The 13,035-nt window shown below is 41.7% G+C and overlaps 1 protein-coding gene across 1 annotated transcript in view; it reads left to right on the top strand.

The window, feature by feature from the left end:
- Positions 1–3,919: 3,919 nt before the first annotated feature.
- Positions 3,920–13,035, top strand: part of CPAMD8 (C3 and PZP like alpha-2-macroglobulin domain containing 8) — a 57,509-nt gene continuing 48,393 nt past the window's right edge. Inside the window, exons 1-8 of the mRNA XM_074851572.1 lie at positions 3,920–4,100; positions 6,378–6,529; positions 7,811–7,833; positions 10,292–10,457; positions 10,591–10,643; positions 11,120–11,137; positions 12,123–12,177; positions 12,313–12,426. Coding sequence (XP_074707673.1) covers positions 4,018–4,100; positions 6,378–6,529; positions 7,811–7,833; positions 10,292–10,457; positions 10,591–10,643; positions 11,120–11,137; positions 12,123–12,177; positions 12,313–12,426 — 664 coding nt within the window. The 5' untranslated portion in view covers positions 3,920–4,017. The remainder of the gene's footprint in view (positions 4,101–6,377; positions 6,530–7,810; positions 7,834–10,291; positions 10,458–10,590; positions 10,644–11,119; positions 11,138–12,122; positions 12,178–12,312; positions 12,427–13,035) is intronic.

The following is a 13,035-nucleotide window of genomic DNA, read 5'->3' as shown; positions in this document are numbered from 1 at the left end:
TGTAATGATATCTAAAGCCGCCTTTTTTTTCAGACCAAGCTGATTCTAGCTTTATTTACAGGATTGCACATACTTTCGTAATTAGAAGATGGTTTGCAGTCTTCAGAGACTGTAATTGCCTGATATTTCTTGTAGTCAGTAAATATCAAATAGAAAAATCTTCCTTTTGGAAGAAATCTCTCATTTTAAAAAAGTTGACAATGATTTAAAAGGGTTATACTCCACATAATGATAATTTCTAGCTGTGATTGCTGAAATGTAGAAATACCCAGTTTTGTGTTCAAAAATATTATAGCATTATGCTGAAGATGATGGAGCTCCATTTTAGAAGTCTACTCTACTGCACTCAGCAGTTCATTGCTGAGTCCTGTTGCTTCTTCAAAGTCCTTACCCAGAGCTTTTTCAAAGATAAAATGTGGATGACTACAGAATGGTTGTTTAGTGGCACTTTGTGATTTTTTTTTTTTTTTTTTTTTTGGACGTACCCCATAGATCTCAGGCATGAGTCTGTGAGGAACTATTTGTGGGTCTGCTCAAGAAACAGGTATGGATTAAGTGTAGAGGTAATTAATTTTTTTGAAAGCATGATGCTGTTTCAGCCAAAAGATACCTGATCTCTGCAGGACTGTTATCAAAACCATGGGTTTGATTGGTGAGGTATTGTACATCAGTTATAGGCTGCTCTACCATGAGAACAGCAGAGGTGCTTCATTTTCATTTTGCCTCCTTACTGTCCTTAATCAAAGGATTCCAACATGCTCTTAGGTGTTACCCTTAGGAGGAGGCTGACGTTAGGATGGCTACTTTGCAGACAGGAAAATACTGAGGCATACAGGGTTCTGTGGATGTATCTGAGAATATGATGAAGTTGAAAAAGAATTTGGAATTACCAGATTTTGCTTTATCTTTGCATGGTTTTGGTTTGTCTCAAAACAAGCAAACAAAACCAAAACATTCCCACTTTAATGTACTTTGTGATGAGTTGCTTCTCATAAAGCCTACCTGGTTTGCTTAGGAAACAATCTCCAAGGTTCTAGAGTTTGATGAGTTGCTTCTCATAAAGCCTACCTGGTTTGCTTAGGAAACAATCTCCAAGGTTCTAGAGTTTGATGAGTTGCTTCTCGTAAAGCCTACCTGGTTTGCTTAGGAAACAATCTCCAAGGTTCTCGAGTTTGAATGACTTTGAATAAATGGAGGAGAATGCAGCAGTAAGGAAGAATCCACTCTCTTAAATTTAGACAATCCAGCTATTTCCATTTCTAGTTAAGTTGCCTTATAAACAGTTATTTTATTAAGAGTTTTGTAAACTGAAGCATGACCTAGGTTTGGCAGAGTCGGTGCAAGTAAATATTGACCTCAGCTGTGCCATAGTTGCATTTAGCATGAAGAAAGATAAAACTAATGTTCTAGCGAAACATCTGCAGAAAAATACTGCTCTTAAAAAATCTGAATGGTGGGCATTAGATTTAATTCCATGTACAACCAGTGTAATGTCAATTGAACTGACATCACCCCAAAGAATGCTAGTGCAAGGTTTGTGGAGAGTGCTAATGTCAACTCCTAGTACAAGATTAGTACCATTTGAGTACAATTATACATTTCTGAGGAATGGGAGATCAGAGGAAAAACTCCATGTACTTTAAAGATGGAGAGAAAAGATGTGTTAGGAGGGCCTCTTTTTGACTTCATGCTTTCTTGCACGTGTCTTCAATTTTGGGCAAACAAAAGAGTCCCTTGGTAGCTCTCATAGCATTGTTTTGTCATGTGAAGATACATGAGCAATGAAGTGAGCAAGAGAGGAGCAGTTGTGCTTAAATAGCACAGCAGCAAGCAAAATGGATTCAGCGTACATAATATTAAAAGCTGAAAACTGCTCCAGAACATTCTGCAACTCCTCCCACAGATGAGCTATAGCCAGAAAAATCCCATTAAAAATAAATAAAAATAACCTTTTTCAAGGTGGTGAACAATCTTTAAAAATTTCTTGTTCAGTAGTGAGAGCATAATTCTGATGTTCTGATTGTATTGAATAAAACCCCTTAAATTCTCTGCCCTGGTCTTGACAATTAGGGCAGGTCTTAAGACAGGATCTGTAGACAAACATTAGTCAAGGATTGCTGATGTAATAAGAGTGGTTTAAATAGGTGATTTCTTTAAAACCTTCCCAACTCTTGGCTATGACTTTAACTGTCATGTCCAGTCCTAAAAACCATAATGAGCTTTGCAAATAGTCCTTTTGATTTGAGACTGTTGTTTAAGTTGTCCAATATAATTTTTCAGGTGAGATATACTTTTTAAAGTTGTAGCTTTTTTTTAAAATTTGACAAAATCTGTTCCCTCCTCTTCTAGACTTGTTATGCCTCCACACAAAAATAAGACAATACTGTTTTGAGATAGATTTAAGTAGGAAAAGAGCCACCTCTAGCAGTGTTAGTGATTGTTGAAGATAATCTGAACTTACCAAAAAGCTGCTGAGTTAATGGTTTGATTTTTTTTTTAAGAGAAGTCATATTAAAATTAGTATAAGTTTCAAACAAGGTAAAAATTTAGGCACCATTTAACAGGCTATGGACTGACTGATCAGCCTCTGAAGTCCTATTGCTGAAGCAGTCAGGGAAACTTCACTCCTTTTTGATGACTGTTTTTAGGGAATGGCCTGACTTGCAGGAAATTGATAGCTAGTGCTGATACTGCTAAAATATGTGGTGATCGAAATAATTTTAAGAGGGTGAAAAAAATTTTAAAAGTTTAGTAACTTTAGCAACTTGATTTGCTGTTGTCAGGAGCTAGAAGAAAGGGCCTTTGGTAAACTATTGAGTTGTCTTTTGGATACAAATCTGTATTTTTGCTGGGCTCCATATCAGTGATTTTTAGAAGAAATGGAATTGGAGGTTCAAACAATGGAGCTAACTTAGAAAAAACAATAGTATTTCTTAATTTTTTTTTGTTCTGTTTTCTTCACAGTTTACTTTAAGCCAGGTGTGTCGTGTTGGGGGAGAAGTATGATTCAGACAACCTACACTGAGGGTTTTCATTTATTCCCAGAGGCAGAGTTCAGCTGTGTTGAAGCACATCTGGGATGCTGTCTTGCCCCGGCTGTCTCCAGCAAGGGTTGGAGAAATCATTCCTTGGTATCTCGGTGGCGTTTAATTTTTTGTGTCACCCTGAGGCTCTGCTGTTGCTTTGGACATGCTTTTCCCTGATCGCTGGGAGCTCCACTCTCAGGCTGCACCCTCTGCTGCAGTGAGAGCTCCCCCTCCTGTCCCCAGCCCCGGGAACCACGGGCGGGGACGGAGGGATGGAGAGGGACAGGTTAGGGCCTAGGGATGGAGGAGGATAGAGCAGCATCAGTCCCGCCACTGGATTTTGAGTTGGAAAGCGGTTTTTTTGGCAGTGCTGGCCAGAGCTCCTCGCAGTCCAGAGGCTCAGTTAATGGGACCGGACCGCGCAGGGCGTGATGTGCCCTGTCCAGGGGTGGGGGGGGACCTTTCGGACCCGAAGCTTTTGCAGCTCTGGCATTAGCGTGAGGCACCCCGGCACCCTCGGGGACCGGGGGAGGAAGGCGGGGAGGGCTCGGGCAGGTGCTGTGCGGGGCCGGCTGGGCTCGGCGGGCGCGGAGCCGGTGCCGGGGCAGCAGGCCGGGCTGTCGGGGGGGCGGCGGGGGCCGGGGCCTGGCGCCGGGCGGGCAGCGCACCTGGGAGCGGGCGGGGGCCGGGGAGGTTGGGGGCGGAGGTGCGGGGCCCGGTCCCCCCCACCCCCCTCCACCTCCCCCGGTGCACGCTGTCAGGAGCAGGCGGGGGAGCCGCAGACAAAGAGCCGGGGCCGGAGCCGAGCGGGCACCGGGGCCAGGAGGGGGCGGCCCGGAGGCGGGGACGCGGCGGGGGCGGCGGCCAGAGGCACCGGGGAGCCGAGCCCGGGAGCGGGGCGGCGGGGAAGCTCGGGCTGCGCTCGCCGGGAACAAAAGGCTCCTCCTGCCCGCCGGAGAGCACCGTGGCCGGGGGGGGGCTCCGGAGCACCATGCCCCGCAGGGAGCCCGGCTGCGCCTGGGGGGTCCTCCTGACCCTCTGCAGCCTGAGCGCAGCCCAGCCCCGGGAGAGGCAGTAAGTACCGGGAGGCGAGCCGGGACCCTCGCGGGCCCGCGGGCAAGCTCCCCGGGAAGGGTGGCGGGGAGGGGGACACGCAGACGAACCCCTCCGCTCTGCGAGGGGCTCCGGGGGTGGCTGCACCAGCCACTTCACAAAGTCTGGGAAAAGTCCCCTTGAGGGGCCGGGGTCGGGAGGCGAGCTGCGGCGGGTCCCCAGCCGAGCAGCACGTTTGTACTCGCCGGTGCAAAAGTGCATACATAGCGTGGGGAAAGGGGAAAAAAGAAAAAAGCCTCCTTAGAAATACCTGCCTGTAGCTCCTCCAGCGAGCGGCTGCAAAGCTTTTATCTGCAAACAATTATTTAAGGAATCCGGGGTGTTGCACAGGGGCTGCTGTTGTGCTTGGGATGGTTGAAGGTAATGTTGGGCGCTCTCGCAGAGCATGGGAAACATTCTTGTGGGGAAGATCATCCGGGGAGAAACATTTCACTGCGGGAAAAGTTCTCTGGCTTTTAGAAACTGAATCCACAGCTCGTTCCAGTATCTTTAGGTTAACTTTGGTTAAGGTTTACTTTGTTCTTTATCCCTGGCTTATTATAGCGCGTCAACATCGTGAATAGCTGCATTAACTGAGTGCCATGGAGAACTTATTTTCACTTGCTTACTAGAAAATATTTAACGTCCTGCCAAGTTTTGGTGTAACCTGACAGAGCTGTTAGTCAAATGTGCTTAAAGGATCTGTCCAGTCACTGTCAAGTTAACTGTTTAATTGCCAAGTTAAATATTTAATATTCAAATGCCACTTATGAAGTGATTTAAATAGCCGTGTCAACAGGCTGATACTTCAGAAGGAGTTGCAGCAATTTAGAACAATGTGGATACATGTGCTCCACATATGGCACTGTAGCGCTGTGCTTATGTGACAGTTTGAATCTAATCATTCCCCGCTGGATGCAGATGGTACTCTTTCTCCCTCTGCAACTAGATCAGCTATGTCTTTCTTACCAAGAATTTGCAGGCTACGTAGTAACTTTTTATTGTTATTATTGTTCTGATGACTTTTCAAACCTGGCAACCATAAGGTTTTGAATCTGCAAGTACCCCGTGCAATTTAACTCAAATGCCACAGAGATCTGAACTTCCTTTGGGGGTAATGGGATCTCCATGGCAATGAGGCCTGCTGAGAGAGAAACATGGGGTTGGAATTTGATAAAAGATGACTTGGGGGCTGTAAAACACCATCATCCTCATCCCAAAGTGATAATTAATCATGAACTAAAGCGACCTGGCTCATGGAACTGCAGAAAGGCACGGGCTGAGAAATTGAACTTTAAAGAGTCATTTGAGGAATTGCCTCGTTTTAAAAAATCCTTTTGGGTAGAAAAAACCCCAGAAAGGTGTGTCATGAAGAGAATATAAATGTGTTGCTTACAGCCCAATGCATCAAAGAGCTCAGAGTCTGTAATGCTTTTAGTTGACAAGTTCATGGCACAGTGCCATTCAGCACAGAGGAATGTACCGATTCCATTCAGAAACACAAGGATTGTAGTATATATGGGAGGTCGTCTAGGGTGGCTTTAAAACTGTGTGTGCCTGCTAAAATAATTCCTTTTTGCCGGGGTTTTTAAACTTGCAGGGTATAATTGTTTGAATAAAAATTGGTAGCAGAACTGAGAAATTGAGCCCAATCTTTCAACTGCAGTTTCTGGGCTGTTTCTATATAAATTGGAAGTTTAGACACGTTACACGTATGTGAGCCTGACATTTAGAAAGTGCTGAGTATCAGCATTGAGAGTCACTTTTTTTTTGTATATCAAGTTGAACTATGAAAATGAAGCCATGAAAAATAATTGAGGCAAAAATGTTAGAAGTAGCCAAACTGTTTCAAAACCAGGCATTATCTACAAAACTCTACTTGAGGTTCAGGTACCTCCTTCTTCTTTCATGAACTTCAGCTTTTTTATGATTATCTAGTTGTATATTTAGTTTGTTTATATATAGTATATAAATAATTTTTTATATATATGCAATAAACATAAATATTACTGTCTTTATTTTAATACTAAGGATTTGTAAGCCACTTAGGCTCTGCTCATTTCTGTGTGCATTCCGTGTTCATTTTATGCATATTAGAGATAGGCCTAGGCTGCTGGTGGTCGTAAATGTGACCCTGCAGGGGCAAAGATGTTACAAGGTAGTCTGTTCTTTTCCCTTTGTTATACATAAAGTGGTTACAAATAAAGATCACAGTCTGGTTGCTCTTCTTGACCATCCGCTTCCAATTTTGCTCCTCAGGGGCTATTTGATTGCGGCACCTTCTGTTTTCCGAGCCGGTGTAGAGGAAGCTATAAGCGTAACCATCTTTAACTCTGTCAAGGAGACAACAGTCCAGATTCAGTTAGTGGTCAAAGGAGAAACTGTGTCACGAGGCCATGGAACAGTTCTGGGTAAGTTCCTGTAATTCTGAGCTTGAGAACTAGTTTATAAGTTGAGATGCTGTGGGAACACATCAATGTCTCTTAGAGAATTGCTTTAGGTGATAATGGAACTGGAACCAAACTAATATTTAATTCACTGACTACTGCTAAACGTTCTCAGTGGATTGTGCTAATGTGGTTTTGACATATATGATCTCAAACACCAAGGCCAATAATTTTGGAACACCAAGACATCCAGAGACCCTAGGTAACTGATATTCAAGTGTTTTATAGTGAGGATCTTCCCTTTTGAAACCTGACTGTTTGACACTGGGGAGCTGTATATGGAATAAGATAAGCTGACTTTAAAGAAAAATATAAAATCTACAACAACATCATCATTTTCTACCCTTATTTTAAAATGAGTGCTGGAAATTCAATCTCCCCATCTTCAGGACTGAGTATTGCTGAGAGAGGTGGTAATATTTGTGCAGTTGGATAAGTGTTTAAAATCCAAGACAGATACCTCGCTGTCCTGTGTGTAAAGCCAAAAAGTGTTTTGATGATGTCCAACTTAATACTGAATGAATTTACATTAGTGAAAATGAAATCCAGTAGCGCTGTTCTACTGCTGCTAGCAGCAGTGTAAGCTGTAATGTAGACAAGGCTCAGGCAATCAGGCTCTTTAAACATCATGTTTTAACCCTTCTGTGTGTAAAAACTGGGAGTTATATAAAAGCCATTTCCTTTCTTGGAACAGATTGTCTCTGGTTTTATCTTCCCCTTGTCGTCTTTGAAATTGGCTGACAATTGCTAAGTAATTCAAAGGGAGTGATGCTTGCACATGTGGACAACATATGCTAAAGAGAAATCTTAGGTATGGCTGTATCCAGCAATCAAAACAGATTCTATGAGTGTTTGTTTTGAGAATTATTCGAGTCCCAAAAGAGGCCAGGTCCTTTTTACAGCAAAATACTTCTGTAAGCATAGGATGCCCTGTGCTGAAACCTCAGCCGTGGTGGCACTCCCTAACTATAGAGCTCTTTGCAGCTTTACCTTGGGCAAAAATTGTAAATAAGTGTGGACCAATTTTATTTCTGAGAACTCTGCTAGGTCCAACTTGCTCACTCTGCAGATTGTTTTACACAATGTAGGAAAATTACTTCAGATGAAATCATAATGAAGGGGTATTGCAGTTAGCAGCTCTATGACACGGGGTCTCCTTTCACTCAACTGCAAATGTCTACAATGTTAGTACCTTAGCTTCGGAAGGATAACACTCTCTCTCTCTCTCTCTCTCTCTCATTTTAGATAAAGGAACAATTAAACTGAAGGTGAGTGTCAATTATTTTAAGATGTTTTTCATGAAAACATGAGGGACTTGCCTTCAACCACGTCAGGCATCGCTCTCTGAGCGGCTGCGGCACAAGTACAGGTCACATTCTGGTGCACATGCTAAGGAGGAAGCAACCTTCACAGGAGGAAGAGTGAAAAGAATAAAGCTTAATCCATCACAACTCATCTGTCAGGCCCTCACACCACTGAAGAAAATTAATGGCTGAATCTGTGGCTCATTGCTCAATGTAAAGTTCTATGTTGTGTTAATTGTATAAGAATGGCAGTACATATTGCTATGTAAGTGATGCAGAGCATTGGGCAGACCACAGAAATTCATAGAAATGGCAGATTATTGAACGTTGTGTCTCTCCTAGTTATTCTGGTACTACTATGTTATTTAAAAAACATAGACTTTCACCAGTTTTGTCTACATTTAGTCTTTGACACTAGTGATATTTTTGCCATCAGCATAGTCCATAAAATGAAGCTTACCCATACTAAAGAGATGGAGGGAATGAGAACAACTTCTTATTCCCAAAGAGGATTTGTAGTGGAGTGAAATGATGATGAATTTAAATGTAATTCTGGTAGAGAGTTCCAGTAGCCATTAAACAGAAATTGCATATGCTTATGTTAGTAAATCACACTTTTTAAAGCAATATCTGGGTTTATTAGAATCCCTAGGATACTGGAGATCTGGGGTGCAGTGAAAGGTAGCCATTCCTACAGCAGAAAGATATCCTGTAAAACCTGTCCTCTGCTTTGTACCTTGTGCGAGTTACCCTTCCTCATGCCAAGGAGTGAGCTAAACGCTACCAGTTCAGAGTTCACTGTTCATTGAAAGAAGTAATTTAGGTTTTGCTGTATGTAGGACTAAGTGACACCATACAGAAGAAAAAGAATCCATTTTCATGGTTTCTGTGAGATAATTTGGCTGTGCTTCCATGCTAGTGCAGGACCTTTGTCTCCATCCCTCTGCCTAGGTCTTTGAAAAGTGGGGTGTAAATTCAAAGCAATATGAGTTTTCAGTCTTGTTGCTGACTAAGCACCATCAAAACATTTGAAACTGGAAGAGCCATATTATGCATTACATTTGGTGATTTGCAGTGGAAGTTTATTACTTCAAATGTAGGCAAAATGGAGCTGGACTGAAGAACAAGTCTTAAAAGTGTTGGATCTCTTAACTTAGTCAGGACTTGCTCTGGAGTTGTCACCTCTGATGGGAGGTGGAGGGGGTGGGTGGAACAAATCATATAAATATTAAATTGTGCCGTGCTTCTGGCACAGCAGCAGCTAGCACCACGCAGAGCTGTAGGCTCTGGATAGTATGCTAGACTAATCACTGTAGCATATGACCCTGGGAGAAAAACCCACCATATTGCATCACTAGTTCTTGACTGATGCTGGTCACGTCTGAATGAGTTTTTTCTATGCAGTGCCATAAGAAAAATGGTCTGTTTCTTTGCAGTGGATCCAGGTATTTGGGAACAGTTCTACTGTATCACTGTAGCACGGCACAGATGCCTTCACTGCACCTACTGCATCATCTACATCAGCATTAGCCTATAAGTAAATTAAAGTCTTTGCTTTACAGAAGTCTAACTAGCTTGGTGATGGTCTGCCATGACTGATTGGATCTCCTCTGCCTCGGTGGCATACCTCAAGAGTTTTCTTTGCCTTCTCTGTAATTACTCTGTGGCTGATGATACTGCCCTGTCCTGCCGGTAGTTAAACTGTGTCTGGGAATTAGGTTCTAGAAAGGGTTTGATACTCCCCCACCCTTTACTGTGCTAATATACAACTACGTAAGTATCTATTCCTTTCATTTCAAGAAGGTATTATATGGACCTATGTAATAGGAAACAGCAGCAGCTATACCAAATGCTATAGAGTTCTTTATCCAAAGACTGTAACTCACTGTTGAATAAAATCTGCAGTGTTATTGCTGATTTCAGTTTTTGGTTTTTTTGGTCTCGAATTATGACCTGCTATCATAGTATTTCTGTGTTACTAGTTTTTTTTAATCTGTGATTTTTAGTATAATGTATTTTTTTAAAGTCTTTTATTTATCTGAGCAACTGGTTGAAAATGTGCAAGCAAGCATGTTTTGTTTTGGGGTTTTTTCCCCTCTATCCGTAGAGCCGTGTCTTCCATAGCATGGTTGGTTTCCCCATGTAACACACCTCTAGTGGAAGCGGCACATGTAGATCAAATATCAGTTTGCTTGAGTGATAAAGAAAGAGTAGAAGAGAATTTCCTGCTGTGTTTTTAGTATGACTTTGCTTCCTTTGAAGTTTAAACATTGTAAAATATCTAGTATGTTCTTAATTTTCTTTTTATTACTAACACATAGTTACACTGAATTGCAGCAGGTGGCTGCTCTTTGCTCACTTCACTGTCAGTTATATTCCCCAGAAAGCTCAAAGGCTCCTCACCTCATGGTCTGTTTTCTAGGTGCCTTCAGGACTTCGTGGACAAGCACATCTGAAAGTCTGGGGCAACCGGCATCTAGCAGAGGAAGGCTACATTTTTCACAACTATACCACAGTGACCATTGATAGCAAAGGATCATCAGTGTTCATCCAGACTGATAAACCTGTCTATAAACCCAAGCAGAAAGGTAAAGTGACCTTGGAGAACTTGCTTAGGGCTGCTTTCAAGCAAAACTTTTTTTCAAGGGTAGATTCTAGGATGAGATACCCTGTTCAGTGTCAGCTGTGATGACTAATAAATTTCCTCTCTTCCTTTTTTAGTGTTGATAAACCTCTTTATGGTGACTTCTGACTTGAGACCAGTCAATGACAGGGTAAAGAATACTGTTTTCTTTCACACTGTAAATATGATGGAATACTTGGCAACCTGTATTTTATTCTCATGTACAGTTATGCAGAAATATAATTGGATTTTTTTAACCTGTTTAGGCATATCTTGTGATTGCTTGTTGTTATTTACAGTTTAGTTTTTTTCATTTGTCACATCACTTTTGAAGGGGAATATGCACTTTTGTACTGCTAGCACTGTAGTGTAACTATGCTGAAGCAGTTAGAAGAATTTTTCAGAGACTTGCACTCTATTTAGGTAATGCACAGATATGAAGAGTATGACTTTTCCAGTTAGATGCATGAATGAAATCTATGTTTCTCAGGCTACTCTTAGCAAAGAAGAGATGTTTAAACCTTGTAACTTTATGCATCATACCTTGCTTATGTCGACTTGGCAGTTCATCACAAGAAGCAGAAAAGTAGCTTTGTTTCATAGCATCTTTTATTCTTTTTTTTTCAGATTGAAGCTTATGTGGTGGTGAGTATCTGTCTGCCAATCATCTAGCACGTATCCTGTCGAGGCACAAGATTCTTGTAGCCTTGAGACGAATGAGTCACACGTCTGTACCTTTTCGAGTCCATTATGGCCATTCCCAACTGTAACCTATGCAATTATCTCTATCCCTGTGTCTTTAACTGATCTTTGTGTCTTGCTTTTTTGTTATCACCAACAGATATACTTGTTTTCTACTTCAGTTTCAGAAATCCATTCCCATTTTTCAGCCTGAGAAGAATTGGCTAAATTCACTGGGGTTTATAAATGTAACAGTCCCACTCAATTTCTCCCTTCTTTCCAATGCAGACACACTCCTATCCTTCATCTGGCTGGGCTGATATAGCAGGGCCAATCTCATCTCTGCACCCAAACATTATGATAGTGGACAATAGAAATTCATGGCAAGGAAAGGGTGCTCCTGTCTTCTTCCTTATGAGGTGAATGAGAGGTTCCTTCTGTGTCTAGTCTTTTTTTCTTTTTTTTTTTTTAAACCATGTGTTTTTAGCTGTCAGCAAGCAGAAGAATTCACCCTTTTCTCTTGTTTGCATTCAGTCACAGATTTAATGCTGACAAAAACAGTGGGATTAATTTCATCTGACTTTGTCATCTAAAAATTGTCTTGTTAGTTGTACAGCTCCCTTTATGAATAGAAAGAAAGCATCTTCAGAGGCCAGTTCATCCCTTCCAAAATAGGTGTCTTAAGATAGGTGGAAGACCTGCCACTTGACAGTGCTTACTTGTGTGCATTGGTTATAGAAGCAGTGTCCTTAAATGAGTACTGAATTTTAGAAAGCAAATGCCCCCCGGTAAAGTATCTTCAGAAAATTTTTGACAGATGTTAGTTACATTTGAGCTGTTAGAGAAGTGTATATATTACAAAATGAAGTTCTTTGTTGCAAACTGAGTTAAATGTGTTAGTGATATTCATTTTCACTGTGATGTTTCTCATCCCTAAACCACTATGCAGGATCCTCGGGGGTCTCGTATGATAGAGTGGAGCAATTTGAAGCCGTTTTGTTGTGGTAAGTTTCAAATTATTTTTTTCTCAGTGTATTGTTACTTGCTTTTGCTTCTGCTTATACTTAGTTGTGTCCAGTAATCCTTGACAAGGGCTGATGAGTGACACAGAGCTCACAGTATGTTCTTTCCTTTTTCAGGTATCGTAAATATGACTTTTCCTTTGTCTGATCAGCCCGTGTTTGGTGAATGGCTCATCTTTGCTGAAATGCAAGGGCACACATACAACAAATCCTTTGAAGTTCAGAAATATGGTGAGTTGTATCCAAAGCAATTTTGACTATAACCCAAGTGCATTTGGAAGAACAAAACATTATGAAATGTTTTTACTTGAGATGAAACACCCGAGAAATAATACATTTTAAATGTCATGAGGAAAAATTCTTTAGAGGCTATGTACTCCAGGGATATAGACACATGCAACTTAATCAAGCCCCTTGTTCCTGTCCTCCACACTTCATAAAGGACCTGAAATGGAGTGTCATATTGCACCATCTATTCATGTAACAAAGGTTTAATTTTGCTTTGGAAAACTCTTTAAGATGCTTTCAGTCTGTTGGTACTTTCCTGATTTCTCAGAGCCCTCCTTGGAATTCTGAATTCTTTTTTTGCTACCCCCCTTTTCAGTCTCAAAGTCCCTCTGTTTGATGAAAGGTTACAGCCAGCACACCATCTCTGACATCTGACCTGATCACACAAGCGTTTATAGACACTGACAACTGCTAATATCTCAGCTCTATTCCCGACTCATTGTGGAGGAGTCAGTAGCGAGTTGTCCTCTTTACCATGTATCTAAGAGAAGAAGCTTGAGCTTAAATCCTGGAACACAGATCCTTCTGAAAAGAAGTAAAAAATTTAAGGGT

This window comes from Strix uralensis, chromosome 27 (genome assembly GCF_047716275.1).
Source record: "Strix uralensis isolate ZFMK-TIS-50842 chromosome 27, bStrUra1, whole genome shotgun sequence".
NCBI classification, from domain to species: domain Eukaryota; kingdom Metazoa; phylum Chordata; class Aves; order Strigiformes; family Strigidae; genus Strix; species Strix uralensis.
The sequence above is the reverse complement of the archived record's forward strand: the minus strand, read 5'-3'. Positions and strand labels throughout refer to the sequence as shown.